At 46.6% G+C, this 16,492-nt stretch overlaps 1 protein-coding gene across 1 annotated transcript in view; it reads left to right on the top strand.

Annotated features, from left to right (window-relative positions):
• TLX2 (T cell leukemia homeobox 2) overlaps positions 1–14,858 on the top strand; it is a 149,070-nt gene extending 134,212 nt beyond the window's left edge. The window contains exon 3 of the mRNA XM_073657885.1: positions 13,263–14,858. Within this exon, the coding sequence (XP_073513986.1) occupies positions 13,263–13,452 (190 nt within the window). The 3' untranslated portion in view covers positions 13,453–14,858. The remainder of the gene's footprint in view (positions 1–13,262) is intronic.
• Positions 14,859–16,492: the final 1,634 nt, after the last annotated feature.

Genomic DNA, 16,492 nt, shown 5'->3' with positions numbered 1-16,492 from the left:
GGTGACCTGAGGGTTCTCTTGAACCCATGGCTCCAGAATAGACTTCATAGAATGAGTGAATTGGTTAGGAGAGTTCTGGGCTCCTTGTGGAGTCCTGGTCCATGTAAGCTGTGCTCCTTGAAAGGTGAAGGCAAAAAGAAACCACGAATCTTCATGTAAGGGTATACTGAAGAAGGCGTTGGCCAGATCTAACACCGTAAACAAGGTGGCCGTTGGAGGCACCTGAGACAAGAGGGTGTTTGGGTTGGGTACCACTGGAGTTTCTAAAATGGTAGCTGCATTGACGGCTCTGAGATCCTGAACCAACCGGTATCTTGGAGGCTCTCCCGGAACGGTTTTCTTTTTTACAGGAAAGAGGGGTGTATTGCATGGAGATACACATCTGACAAGGACTCCTGATTCCAGGAGCGAAGCGATTTGGGTACCCAAGCTTTGTTCTTGTGCAGCCTTGAGGGGGTATTGTGGCAACCGTGGGTACCTGTGTCCAGGCTTGAGGTGTACTCGGACCGGGGGAACCTGCAGGAGGCCGACGTCCTCTGGCCCACTGGACCACAGAGAGTGAGGTTGTATGGTCATCATCATGAGAGGGAAGGCTTTAAGAACACAGCGGTCTTCAGTCCCTTGTTCGGAATGAGGGTCCCGCAAAAGAAGCTCCATACCATGGTTTCCGAAGGTAATTGTTGCCTTCATCCGCTCTAAGAGATCGGCTCCCAACAGGTTGACAGGGCAAGTTTCAGAGACCAAGAATCTTGTGAGTACTCCGGTGAACGGTCCTGCAGACACAGGGACTGTGAGTGGAGAGGAAGTATGTTGGCCTTCCACCCCAACACAGGTGAGGGTATCCGGTGATAGGGATACAGAAGGAGGGAGCTGTGCATGACAGATGTGGCCGCCCCAGTGTCCACCAGGAACTCCAGTGGTTGATGGTCCACCTGTAAAGTGACAGTCCCACAGGCGGCCGTGGGGTGCGTAGCCGGGAAAGTGGACACTGGTTGACCGGGCCGTCATTGGCGTGGATGAGATGGTTCACGGGAAGGTCCATGGTTGTATGGACCGTCACGGAACGACCGGTCATGGTACTGTCTGCGGGTTGGACAGTCTCTGAGGATGTGGTCAAGGCTACCACACTTCCAACACAACATTCGTCCTTCAGAATCACGAGATTGTCTTCTGTTTCTAGATGGTCCCTTGTCATCTCTTCTGTCTTGTTTTCTATATGTGGGAGGAGTATCATCACCTGTGCCTTTAACCATTACCCACTTGATTCCATGTTGGTTGCCAGGGGGTGGGTAGCTTTCTTGAGCTTGATATACCATGGCAGGAGCGGTTTTCTTCTTTGGCTTAGTATCCTTTTCCATTTTTAGCATTGATTTTTGGAAAGCTTTAACGATGTCCACCGCGTCGTTGAAAGAAGAAGAATGAATCTCGGGCCGTACTCTCAGGACTTCATCTCTGAGAGCGTCTTGTAGGCCATCTACTAGGGCCTGAACCAACAGGGCGGCCTGCGTCTTGACGTGAGGACTGTATCCGAGATCCTCAAAATGCATGCTGAGTCTTGCAGCATATCTTTCCACAGATTCATCAGGGTCTTGTTGAACATCTTATACAGACCCAGCTTGATCTGACAAGCGATCCTGAGCCCAGGCTTTTAACTGTTTCATGTATTCTAGGCCGGATTCATACGTACTAAGAGATCCTGCTTTTGTGGAATCCATGGCCTTCTGAAAGCTCTCCGTTTCGGCTAAGTGAGCCTGGCATTCTGCAGCCAGAGTAGAACCAGCAGTAAGGGAAATTTTGCGAGCCAATCCTCCAACATGGCTCATACAGGTGTTTGCAGGGTTGACTATGGCCCCCACCCGGTGTGTAAGGATGTCACCATAGCCTATTGACAGAGTGACAGGGCGTCCTGATGGGTCTACTAGATTCCGGGAGCGGCAGGGGTCCCAGACTTCTGAGGGGCTGGGGGGTGGGGTTCTTTCAGCAGTTGCTTGGAGCAAGGGCCGGAGTACGGGTAATGGATGTGGGGTGAAGGATGCCATAGGAGACGTATGGGGTAAAGGAGTGGGGGGGGGCTGGAGTATCTTGAGCCCATCCCTCATCTGGCTTCGTATCATCTTGAGTAACAGTATGTTGGCGGAGGGAGAGCAGTCTGGCCTGAAATTCTGGGGAGTTGAGGAGGATATCCCCAGGGTTGTGGGTGACTCCCATAGGAAACAGGGAAAGCGTCTCAGCATCGTGGACTGGAGCAGAGGGTGTCACATTAGTTTCAGATGGGTGCTCTGGGACTGCGGGCTTTTCCACCTGTGCTGGTGGCTGGTAATATGCACCGGACGGATCTAGTAGTGGATATAGGCCGGATTGGGGCTTTCTGGGCCTCCCACAACAAGTAAGAGGTGTAGCAAGATGGCCGTGGGAGGGAGGAGTTAGAGTGGAAGTGGGATTGTTCTTGGGGGCAGGGAAAGGTGTAGTAAGATGGCCGTTGGAGGGGGGAGTGGGGGTGGGATTGTCCTTGGGGGCAGGGAAAGGTGTAGTGACAGGCATCAACGGGGTTACGGCCAATTTAGGGTCACATAACAAATCACATTCTGCAGCTTTCATGTATCCGAACAAAGGCTCGGCATTCTCTGTTCCCCCCTGCACCATCTACTCTAAGATGTGCCTGAGCCTGGTGCAGAAGTCCTCACCCAGCTTTCCCAATTTCTGTGTAACACATTCTTTCTACACTGAAAACTAAAGCCTGCCTGTACTGGATAAGCTTATCATGTTATACAAATTCCTAACATTCTTCTTGCCTTCTTGCCTTCCCGAAACTCCACTAATTGGCTTAACTCCCACAGCAGCATTCCGCAACTTACGAGATCTTTCAAATTTGAATATACGCAACATTTTCTTATAGAATGCAATGATCTGTCGCGACTCAGATCACTGGTGCAGTCCACAGGTCGCCACTCCTCAGTGTAGAGCACACCTCAATACACTGATGAGATAGAGAGACACCTCAATCTAACTCCTTTCCTAGCCTTGAATGGCGACTTTACAGTGCGACTCACCACGGCACCCTGACTACAGGTCACCACCCGTCAGTGTAGAGACACCTCAATACACTGATGAGATAGAGAGACACCTCAATCTATCTCCTTTCCTACCACGGCACCACCCGACAGTGTAGAGACACCTCAATACACTGATGAGATAGAGAGACACCTCAATCTATCTCCTTTCCTACCACGGCACCACCCGACAGTGTAGAGACACCTCAATACACTGATGAGATAGAGAGACACCTCAATCTATCTCCTTTCCTACCACAGCACCACCCGACAGTGTAGAGACACCTCAATACACAGTTTCTTAACCTTGACTTTACAGCAGTCTCTGTGTTAGACGAAGAGCACTCCTCAATTCGTCACAGATTCTGACAGCACAACACCTCCTTATGAGGTTTCTCTGTATAAGACGAAGAGTACACCTCAATTCGTCAGATTCTTTCTCCCTTACACTACAATTCAGGAATGCTTTGAAACCTCGACTATCAGTTACGGGAGGCAGCTATCTAAGAAAAGTACAGTGACCGGGGGAGGAGGAGGTGGTGTGCACACGAGCACGCGCAGGCATGCGACGTCACTCGTTTTAACACTTGCTGGTTCAGGACGTGGTGCGGGACGCCTGAGGTCTCACCACTCGACCGATCACCCACCCAGATCCAACCTGACAACCCAACAGGAACCGCTGCGGCTGACACACAGGCAAGTGAGACATATAAAATACATCTCAACTTACCGTGTTCGATGGAGGTTGATCAGGCCTCAAATTCAGCCACCGCGGTCACCACCAGGGAAATCAGCGATATGGGTCCGGGAGGGCGGCGTACCGCTAGCCACGCCGCACGTTGAGCGCCATTTGTGAGGGTCGTGATGACATTCCACTCGTCCTCCAGTCACTCCAAATTAAGGCTATGAGCATGGGTCAACCATTCAAAGAATGAGTCAGACAACAAGCTGGTTCAAACTCAGAGCACGCTCAAAAGACTACTACAGACAACGTTCTCAGCAATGTTCTATGTTTATTCCTACATACACAAAACTAAATACACTACATAATGGGGAGGGGAAAGGGGTTGTCCGGGGCGGGGTAAGCCATGAAAGTCCAGTGTCTGGCCACTCCTGATTGGTCCACATCTCCTTATCTCAGTCTCTGGGCAGATATTGCAGCCCTCAGCTTATAATCTTGTTTCGTTTCTCTGAAATAAGTCTTGGCAACACTGGAACTGTCTTAGTTTAAGTTTCGATTTGAGTATTACGTAGCAAGGAAAGCTTATTGTTATAAGACACAAAATGGTGGTTAGTACATTAGCAAAAAAGCGTATAAAAGTTACAAAAGTATAAAAGTTACAAATATATATATTCTCTTTTACCCCGACAGTGGTGACTGATTCTCATAGTGGTGACTGATTCTCATAGTGGTGACTGATCCTCATAGTGGTGACTGATCCTCATAGTGATGACTGACCCTCATAGTGATGACTGGCCCTCATAGTGATGACTGATCCTCATAGTGGTGACTGATCCTCATAGTGATGACTGACCCTCATAGTGATGACTGACCCTCATAGTGGTGACTGATCCTCATAGTGATGACTGATCCTCATAGTGATGACTGATCCTCATAGTGGTGACTGATCCTCATAGTGGTGACTGATCCTCATAGTGATGACTGGCCCTCATAGTGGTGACTGATCCTCATAGTGGTGACTGATCCTCATAGTGATGACTGATTTGTAGCACCCTGAGGACTCGGTTGCTACAGGGGTATTGCACCTCGAACCAGAGGTGTGGTATTCCACTCCCGGGTAAGGATGGAGTGTGGAACGGAGCTCAGTTAGCTGCATACACTACACTCACCCCATTTCCGGGGGACAGATCAACGGTACTCCCACCAGATAGATGTGCAGGTACGACAGCCTCTGTCCCTGGCTGGAGTGGGGAGGGGGGTGGAATACCCAGTGGTGTAGGAGCAGATAGGGGTGGGTCTCTGAGCATAGGTAGGAGCCCATTGGGTGCTGGTCACCTGGGCTCGGGTGTCAGAAGGGAGTATATAAGGTGGGCACCATCTTAGATCAGGGTTTGTTCAGAGAGGAGCTCAGCCAGAGAGGGCTGACAGGGAGCTGTGGCTCAGTCTGGGCCCAGCTCCAGAGCCAGGCCTGGAGAGGAGGCCTGAAGCAGAGAGAGAGAGAAGTAAGAGGAAGAAGGAACAGAAACACCAGAAAAGGCCCAGAGACGCAAGAAAAGAGGGAACCCTAAGATCCCACGGAATAACGGGTGAAGGGTTGGCAGAACAGGGTGCCGGATCCCAAACTGGTGGAGGCCAATTATCCTTAGCCAGGAACCGGAGGTCGTGGACAAGTTTTGGCGCGACCCCTCGCCATATCTACCAGGAAGGCATACCATATAGGGTCAGGGAAACCGGAAAAGGTTTCACCACCAGAAGGCCCGAGGGAGCTGGACAAAGGTGGATCCCTGGTGGGGACGGCCAGTAGAAAGGAAGAGAGGGGAGCCTTGGACCACGCTCTGGAACTGCCTGGGAGTTGGCCGAGTCCCGCACCTGGTGGACGCAGCACGGCTCGGGTGGTCCTAACTGTGCACAAGGGACCTGATAAAGAACTGTGAGTAAAGCTGTGAAAACTGCAATTGCACGTCTCTGAGCTTCCTTGTCACACCACCACTACCACTGTCATCTTTTCCTGCTTCACCAGCTGCCCTGAGGCTATACCCCTCCCGTTGGGGGTTATACCATCCACGCTGCATAACAGTACCACCGGCCTCAGCGGTCTGCCCTGCAGCGGCGGCTTAATAGCCGCATTCAACAGGTGGCGTAGTCGGACACTAAATACCATCATACTAATAACGCCACTTAGTTTGACCACCCTGGGCACGGACCGGGTCACCGCCACGAGGACTACTACCCCTATCGGATCCGGCTCCGGGTATTCCCCGCGTGCGCAACGCTACACAACATGGCCCAGGGGGCGCATCAGATTCTCATAGTGATGACTGATCCCTCATAGTGATGACTGATCCCTCATAGTGATGACTGATCCTCATAGTGATGACTGATCCCTCATAGTGATGACTGATCCTCATAGTGATGACTGATCCCTCATAGTGATGACTGATCCTCATAGTGATGACTGATCCTCATAGTGATGACTGATCCCTCATAGTGATGACTGATCCCTCATAGTGATGACTGATCCCTCATAGTGATGACTGATCCTCATAGTGATGACTGATCCCTCATAGTGATGACTGATCCTCATAGTGATGACTGATCCCTCATAGTGATGACTGATCCTCATAGTGATGACTGATCCCTCATAGTGATGACTGATCCCTCATAGTGATGACTGATCCTCATAGTGATGACTGATCCCTCATAGTGATGACTGATCCTCATAGTGGTGACTGATCCCTCATAGTGATGACTGATCCCTCATAGTGATGACTGATCCCTCATAGTGATGACTGACCCTCATAGTGGTGACTGACCCTCATAGTGGTGACTGATCCCTCATAGTGATGACTGATTCCTCATAGTGATGACTGATCCTCATAGTGGTGACTGATCCTCATAGTGATGACTGGCCCTCATAGTGGTGACTGATCCTCATAGTGGTGACTGATCCTCATAGTGATGATTGATCCCTCATAGTGATGACTGATCCCTCATAGTGATGACTGATCCTCATAGTGGTGACTGATCCTCATAGTGATGACTGGCCCTCATAGTGATGACTGATCCTCATAGTGGTGACTGATCCTCATAGTGATGATTGATCCCTCATAGTGATGACTGATCCCTCATAGTGGTGACTGATTCTCATAGTGATGACTGATCCTCATAGAGGTGACTGATCCTTCATAGTGATGACTGACCCTCATAGTGATGACTGATCCTCATAGTGATGACTGATCCCTCATAGTGGTGACTGATCCTCATAGTGATGACTGATTCTCATAGTGGTGACTGATCCTTCATAGTGATGACTGACCCTCATAGTGATGACTGATCCTCATAGTGATGACTGATTCTCATAGTGATGACTGATCCCTCATAGTGATGACTGATCCCTCATAGTGATGACTGATCCTCATAGTGATGACTGACCCTCATAGTGGTGACTGATCCTCATAGTGGTGACTGATCCTCATAGTGGTGACTGACCCTCATAGTGATGACTGATCCCTCATAGTGGTGACTGATCCTCATAGTGGTGACTGATCCTCATAGTGGTGATTGATCCTCATAATGATGACTGATCCTCATAGTGGTGACTGATCCTCATAGTGGTGACTGATCCTCATAGTGGTGACTGATCCCTCATAGTGATGACTGATCCCTCATAGTGATGACTGACCCTCATAGTAGTAATTGATCCTTCATAGTGATGACTGATCCCTCATAGTGATGACTGATCCTCATAGTGGTGACTGATCCTCATAGTGATGACTGATCCTCATAGTGATGACTGATTCTCATAGTGGTGACTGATCCTCATAGTGGTGACTGATCCCTCATAGTGATGACTGATCCTCATAATGATGACTGATCCTCATAGTGGTGACTGATCCTCATAGTGGTGACTGATCCTCATAGTGGTGACTGATCCTCATAGTGGTGACTGATCCTCATAGTGGTGACTGATCCCTCATAGTGATGACTGATCCTCATAGTGATGACTGACCCTCATAGTAGTAATTGATCCTTCATAGTGGTGACTGATCCTCATAGTGATGACTGATCCTCATAGTGATGACTGATTCTCATAGTGATGACTGATCCCTCATAGTGATGACTGATCCTCATAGTGGTGACTGATCCTCATAGTGGTGACTGATCCCTCATAGTGATGACTGATCCTCATAGTGATGACTGATTCTCATAGTGATGACTGATCCCTCATAGTGATGACTGATCCTCATAGTGGTGACTGATCCTCATAGTGGTGACTGATCCTCATAGTGGTGACTGATCCTCATAGTGGTGACTGATCCCTCATAGTGATGACTGATCCTCATAGTGGTGACTGATCCTCATAGTGGTGACTGATCCTCATAGTGATGACTGATCCCTCATAGTGATGACTGATCCTCATAGTGATGACTGACCCTCATAGTAGTAATTGATCCTTCATAGTGGTGACTGATCCTCATAGTGATGACTGATCCTCATAGTGATGACTGATTCTCATAGTGATGACTGATCCCTCATAGTGGTGACTGATTCTCATAGTGATGACTGATCCTCATAGTGATGACTGATCCTCATAGTGATGACTGATCCTCATAGTGATGACTGATCCCTCATAGTGATGACTGATCCTCATAGTGGTGACTGATCCTCATAGTGATGACTGATCCTCATAGTGGTGACTGATCCTCATAGTGATGACTGACCCTCATAGTGGTGACTGATCCCTCATAGTGATGACTGATCCTCATAGTGATGACTGACCCTCATAGTAGTAATTGATCCTTCATAGTGGTGACTGATCCTCATAGTGATGACTGATTCTCATAGTGATGACTGATCCCTCATATTGATGACTGATCCTCATAGTGGTGACTGATCCTCATAGTGATGACTGATCCTCATAGTGGTGACCGATCCCTCATAGTGATGACTGATCCTCATAGTGATGACTGATCCTCATAGTGATGACTGATTCTCATAGTGGTGACTGATCCCTCATAGTGATGACTGATCCTCATAGTGATGACTGATCCCTCATAGTGATGACTGATCCTCATAGTGATGACTGATCCTCATAGTGATGACTGATTCTCATAGTGGTGACTGATCCTCATAGTGATGACTGATCCTCATAGTGGTGACTGATCCTCATAGTGATGACTGATCCTCATAGTGATGACTGATCCTCATAGTGGTGACTGATCCTCATAGTGGTGACTGATCCCTCATAGTGATGACTGATCCTCATAGTGATGACTGATCCTCATAGTGATGACTGATCCTCATAGTGGTGACTGATCCTCATAGTGATGACTGATCCTCATAGTGATGACTGACCCTCATAGTAGTAATTGATCCTTCATAGTGGTGACTGATCCTCATAGTGATGACTGATTCTCATAGTGATGACTGATCCCTCATAGTGATGACTGATCCTCATAGTGATGACTGATCCCTCATAGTGATGACTGATCCTCATAGTGGTGACTGATCCCTCATAGTGATGACTGATCCTCATAGTGGTGACTGATCCTCATAGTGATTACTGATCCTTCATAGTGGTGACTGATCCCTCATAGTGATGACTGATCCCTCATAGTGATGACTGATCCCTCATAGTGGTGACTGATCCTCATAGTGATGACTGATCCTCATAGTGATGACTGATCCCTCATAGTGATGACTGATCCTCATAGTGGTGACTGATCCTCATAGTGATTACTGATCCTTCATAGTGGTGACTGATCCCTCATAGTGATGACTGATCCCTCATAGTGGTGACTGATCCTCATAGTGATGACTGATCCTCATAGTGATGACTGATCCTCATAGTGGTGACTGATCCCTCATAGTGATGACTGATCCTCATAGTGATGACTGATCCTCATAGTGATTACTGATCCTTCATAGTGGTGACTGATCCTCATAGTGGTGACTGATCCTCATAGTGATTACTGATCCTTCATAGTGATGACTGATCCCTCATAGTGGTGACTGATCCTCATAGTGGTGACTGATCCCTCATAGTGATGACTGATCCCTCATAGTGATGACTGATCCCTCATAGTGGTGACTGATTCTCATAGTGATGACTGATCCTCATAGTGATGACTGATCCTCATAGTGATGACTGATCCTCATAGTGGTGACTGATTCTCATAGTGATGACTGATCCTCATAGTGATGACTGATCCTCATAGTGATGACTGATCCTCATAGTGGTGACTGATCCCTCATAGTGATGACTGATCCTCATAGTGGTGACTGATCCCTCATAGTGATGACTGATCCTCATAGTGGTGACTGATCCTCATAGTGATGACTGATCCTCATAGTGGTGACTGATCCTTCATAGTGATGACTGATCCTCATAGTGGTGACTGATCCTCATAGTGGTGACTGATCCTCATAGTGGTGACTGATCCTCATAGTGGTGACTGATCCTCATAGTGATTACTGATCCTTCATAGTGGTGACTGATCCCTCATAGTGATGACTGATCCCTCATAGTGATGACTGATCCCTCATAGTGGTGACTGATTCTCATAGTGATGACTGATCCTCATAGTGATGACTGATCCTCATAGTGATGACTGATCCTCATAGTGGTGACTGATCCTCATAGTGATGACTGATCCTCATAGTGATGACTGATCCTCATAGTGATGATTGATTCTCATAGTGATGACTGATCCTCATAGTGATGATTGATTCTCATAGTGATGACTGATCCTCATAGTGATGACTGATTCTCATAGTGATGACTGATCCTCATAGTGATGACTGATCCTCATAGTGATGACTGATCCTCATAGTGATGACTGATTCTCATAGTGGTGACTGATCCTCATAGTGATGACTGATCCTCATAGTGATGATTGATTCTCATAGTGATGACTGATCCTCATAGTGATGATTGATTCTCATAGTGATGACTGATCCTCATAGTGATGACTGATTCTCATAGTGATGACTGATCCTCATAGTGATGACTGATCCTCATAGTGATGACTGATCCTCATAGTGATGACTGATTCTCATAGTGATGACTGATCCTCATAGTGATGACTGATCCTCATAGTGATGACTGATCCTCATAGTGATGACTGATTCTCATAGTGATGACTGATCCTCATAGTGATGACTGACCCTCATAGTGGTGACTGATCCTCATAGTGATGACTGATTCTCATAGTGATGACTGATCCTCATAGTGATGACTGATCCCTCATAGTGATGACTGATCCTCATAGTGGTGACTGATCCCTCATAGTGGTGACTGATCCTCATAGTGATGACTGATCCTCATAGTGATGACTGATTCTCATAGTGATGACTGATCCTCATAGTGATGACTGATCCCTCATAGTGATGACTGATCCCTCATAGTGATGACTGACCCTCATAGTGGTGACTGATTCTCATAGTGATGACTGACCCTCATAGTGATGACTGATTCTCATAGTGATGACTGATCCTCATAGTGATGACTGATTCTCATAGTGATGACTGATCCCTCATAGTGATGACTGATCCTCATAGTGATGACTGATCCCTCATAGTGATGACTGGCCCTCATAGTGGTGACTGATCCTCATAGTGATGACTGATCCCTCATAGTGATGACTGATCCTCATAGTGATGACTGATCCCTCATAGTGATGACTGATTCTCATAGTGATGACTGATCCCTCATAGTGATGACTGATCCTCATAGTGGTGACTGATCCTCATAGTGATGACTGGCCCTCATAGTGGTGACTGATCCTCATAGTGATGACTGATCCCTCATAGTGATGACTGATCCTCATAGTGATGACTGATCCCTCATAGTGATGACTGATCCTCATAGTGATGACTGATCCTCATAGTGATGACTGATCCTCATAGTGATGACTGATCCTCATAGTGATGACTGACCCTCATAGTGATGACTGATTCTCATAGTGATGACTGATCCTCATAGTGATGACTGATTCTCATAGTGATGACTGATCCCTCATAGTGATGACTGATCCTCATAGTGGTGACTGATCCTCATAGTGATGACTGGCCCTCATAGTGATGACTGATCCTCATAGTGGTGACTGATCCTCATAGTGATGACTGATTCTCATAGTGATGACTGATCCTCATAGTGATGACTGATCCTCATAGTGGTGACTGATCCTCATAGTGATGACTGGCCCTCATAGTGATGACTGATCCTCATAGTGGTGACTGATCCTCATAGTGATGACTGATCCTCATAGTGATGACTGATCCTCATAGTGATGACTGATCCTCATAGTGATGACTGATCCCTCATAGTGGTGACTGATCCTCATAGTGATGACTGATTCTCATAGTGATGACTGATCCTCATAGTGATGACTGATTCTCATAGTGGTGACTGATCCTCATAGTGATGACTGATCCTTCATAGTGGTGACTGATCCCTCATAGTGATGACTGATCCTCATAGTGGTGACTGATTCTCATAGTGATGACTGACCCTCATAGTGATGACTGATTCTCATAGTGATGACTGATCCTCATAGTGATGACTGATTCTCATAGTGATGACTGATCCCTCATAGTGATGACTGATCCTCATAGTGGTGACTGATCCTCATAGTGATGACTGATTCTCATAGTGATGACTGATCCTCATAGTGATGACTGATCCTCATAGTGGTGACTGATCCTCATAGTGATGACTGGCCCTCATAGTGGTGACTGATCCTCATAGTGATGACTGATTCTCATAGTGATGACTGATCCTCATAGTGATGACTGATTCTCATAGTGGTGACTGATCCTCATAGTGATGACTGATCCTTCATAGTGGTGACTGATCCCTCATAGTGATGACTGATCCCTTATAGTGATGACTGATCCCTCATAGTGATGACTGATCCCTCATAGTGGTGACTGATCCTCATAGTGATGACTGATCCTCATAGTGGTGACTGATTCTCATAGTGATGACTGATCCTCATAGTGGTGACTGATCCCCATAGTGGTGACTGATCCTCATAGTGATGACTGATCCTCATAGTGATGACTGATCCTCATAGTGGTGACTGATTCTCATAGTGATGACTGATCCTCATAGTGGTGACTGATCCTCATAGTGGTGACTGATCCTCATAGTGGTGACTGATCCCCATAGTGGTGACTGATCCTCATAGTGATGACTGATCCTTCATAGTGGTGACTGATCCCTCATAGTGATGACTGATCCCTCATAGTGATGACTGATCCCTCATAGTGGTGACTGATCCTCATAGTGATGACTGATCCCTCATAGTGATGACTGATCCCTCATAGTGATGACTGATCCTCATAGTGATGACTGATTCTCATAGTGATGACTGTTCCTTCATAGTGGTGATTGATCTACATATTAATGATTGATCCTCGTTGGGGTGACTGTTCCTCGACATATATTCCCATTTCTTGTTTCTTATGTAGTAAATCAGGGCAGTTTTTCATTTTTTTCGACTTATTGAATGTATTTGTGTCCTCAGGCGTCAGACAGCTGAAGAAAGGGAATCTGAGCGCCAGCAGACTAATCGTATGATGATGCAGCTTCAGCAGGAAGCCTTCCAGAAAAGTCTCCAGCAGTCTCTTCCACGGGACCCTCTATGTACTCATAACTCCTCGCTCTGTGCATTGCAGAACCTACAGCCATGGGCAGACGAGACGGCCATCTTGTGACTTACTGTTGGAGCATCAAGGACATATGAGATACAAGATATGATGTTTTGATGTTCTCCATGAGGCCAGGATTACATATGGACATCTCAGACTCTGCTCAGTACAACTTCCGATTTTCATGGAAAATGTGGACATCATGGACTCTTAATTCAATTCTGAACCTAGAAGATAATGGTGGTGGTTGGTGAAGGCTCACAAGCAGAGCATGGGTGTGGAGCAGATGGCAGACCTTTATGCTGAAAAACCTTCTACCTTGTACAGGGGATCTTCATATTCTCAAACTAAGTTAAACTTATGGGATCTAAAATATTTTCTCTTTGATTATGGACATGATGTGGTGGTCATCTCTGTCTTCTTCCTTTCCTCCATTACTTTCATGTACTTTACGTCAACTGGCTATTTCATTTCCACCATTGTTTCCATTCCATATTTACTATCTTCACGGCATTTTTGACCTCCTCCAATCCCTCCATGTACATCATTGCCTTAATCTTATTTGTGTTCTCCAAATCCTCCTCCGTTATGTCCTCCACCTACACCCTCTACATCATCTCAATCTTGTTAATCTTCTTCAGCTCCACCATAGTCTACATTTACTATCTCTTCCCTCCCATTTGCCTTTTTAATCACCATCATATCCACCATGTTCTTTCTCCTCCAATTCCTCTCTCTCCTTCTCCCTTTCTTACATGTCTCTCCTCCTATGCCATCTTCTCCACATTCCTATTATCCACCATCTCCTTTATTTTGACCAAGTTCTCCATCGCTTTCTATTTTCTTTATCAAACCTAATGTCATCCACGTCCATGTTCCACCTCCTCCACTATGCTTGCCATGACCTCTCTTTCCTCGATTTGCTCACTCTCTGCCTTCCCCGCCACCTTCTTAATCTCCTCCGTCCTCTCCCCTCTCTCCACTTTCCTAATCTCTACCATCTGGCTCCTTCTCTTTATAGCCATGATTTTCCCTGTGATCGGTGGCCTGTGAGGTGCAAGTCTCTTCCATCTAGATCAGTGTTTCTCAACTCCTGTCCTCAAGACTCGCCAGCAGGTCATGTTTTCTGGATTTCCTTTGTATTGCCCAGGTGATAATTCCATCACTTGTGCAATGTGAATGGAAATCTTGAAAACGTGATCGGTTGGTGAGTCTTGAGGACAGGAGTTGAGAAACACTGATCTAGAACCTCACCAGACTGTCTTGCATTGAGTTACCTAGAACCTCCCCCTTCATTGATGACATCTCACCTCTTCCATGCAGTTGGATTGCCGTCCTATCTTATACGTATGGAATAAATAGGTTACTAACAAGCCAAGTGTTCTGGTTGCTCCCAGTTCTCGGCTAATTACTTTTTTCTGCAGATTTACATTTCATGAATCCAATAAACCAGTACTTTTATTTCTTCAAAATTGTTCTTCATTCTTGCCCTATTGTCCCCCATCAGATATATTCCCTCTAAACCCTTAAGAATGAGTAGGGCAGTAATGGACACTCCTCCATATGCAGAAAACCATCCTTAAAGGATGACATATTGTCATATGAAGAAATATAAAATATCAGCTCACCAGTCATCAATACCGGAACACAAAGTCGATGCATAGAAAAAATAAATGCCGGGCCAGAACTGTGGAAGCACAAGATGGAAGGAAAAAATCCATCTATAAAAACTAGAAATGTATTAATCAATATGAGAATAAAAAATACAAATGCAACATGAATGACAAAAATGGAAAAAAAAGAGGGGAAAAAACGAGCTTAGGCGTTTCGGACAAGCATGCCCATAGTCATAGGTATATGACACAAGTATGAGACAGAGTATATGTGTAGAGACGATAGTTGATTAGTCCAATCATGGAATGGACACGTGTTGTTTCTTGATTGCTTAAGAACAGAAGTACTAAAAAGACAAGAGACAAGATACTCCGATCAAATCCCCACCTGAACGAAAGAAGAAAGGAAAAGGGACAAATTCAATAAAAACACATAAGATCGGGAGGATAACGGAGCCCATGGGAATGCGTGCAATCAGTAAAAGTATCCGATGACCCTCAATAGATTTATACCAATCACCGCCTCTTCTAGGACGGTTAACTTGTTCAATACCAAGTATTATTAATGAAAACATATTTCTTCGGTGGATTTCCAAAAAATGCTTGGATAGCCCCGAGGATGAACGGTTACCTTGTGTGGGGGCAGAAGCAGATCCAGTAATGTGTTCAGAAATTCTCCTCGATGACCTGTGGGGTGCGATGAGCGGAAGTGAGCACACAGCAACCATGCTTTCTGCAGCAGCGCATCCAGGCCAGGATAGTGGCGGAGAAATCGCTGTTCCACCAGGTTGAGGACCTGAGCCATGCAAGGCACGTGTGCGAGCTTGCCTCGGCCTAGGGCCGCTAACAGGTTCGTACCATTATCACACACGGCCTTCCCTGGCTCCAGGCTCAGCGGAGACAGCCATTGCTCAAACTCAGCCAAGGAGATGTCCACAACTCTTCACCTGTATGACTGCGATCTCCAAGGCATATTAATTTGAAGACTGCCTGATTACGGTGAGCCCTGACTACGCTGTACGGAGGTGGTGTGTACTCGCTCCGCACCCTTGGAACGCGTGTCTCGTTATGGCAGAGATTGAGGCTGTGTGCCCACGTAGCATTTTTCAAGCGTATATGCTGCGGAATTTCCGCAGCGTAAACGCTTGAAAAACGCATGTATATCCGCACCCCATGGTCCCCAATGGGATTCCGCAAGTTCTATGCACATGCTGCGGATTTTTCCGCAGCGTTTATGCCGCGTTCAAAAATCCGCAGCATGTCATTTAATTTTGCGTTTCCGCAAGCGGAATTGCCTTAGTCCAATGCATAAAAAACGCAAGGCAATTCCGCATGTGGAAAACGCGTGATAAACGCGCGAAAAATGCGCGATAAACGCGTGCGGAATTCCGCATGCGTTTTTCCGGGAGAGGACTTGCATTTATGCAGCAGAAATTTTCTGCTTCATAAATGCAACGTGGGCACATAGCCTCAGTGCGCAGGTGGAGGCCCTA

The sequence above is a fragment of the Phyllobates terribilis genome, unplaced genomic scaffold, assembly GCF_046119375.1.
Source record: "Phyllobates terribilis strain yellow unplaced genomic scaffold, ASM4611937v1 Scaffold_1__5_contigs__length_1240528914, whole genome shotgun sequence".
Taxonomy (NCBI): Eukaryota; Metazoa; Chordata; class Amphibia; order Anura; family Dendrobatidae; genus Phyllobates; species Phyllobates terribilis.
The sequence above is the reverse complement of the archived record's forward strand: the minus strand, read 5'-3'. Positions and strand labels throughout refer to the sequence as shown.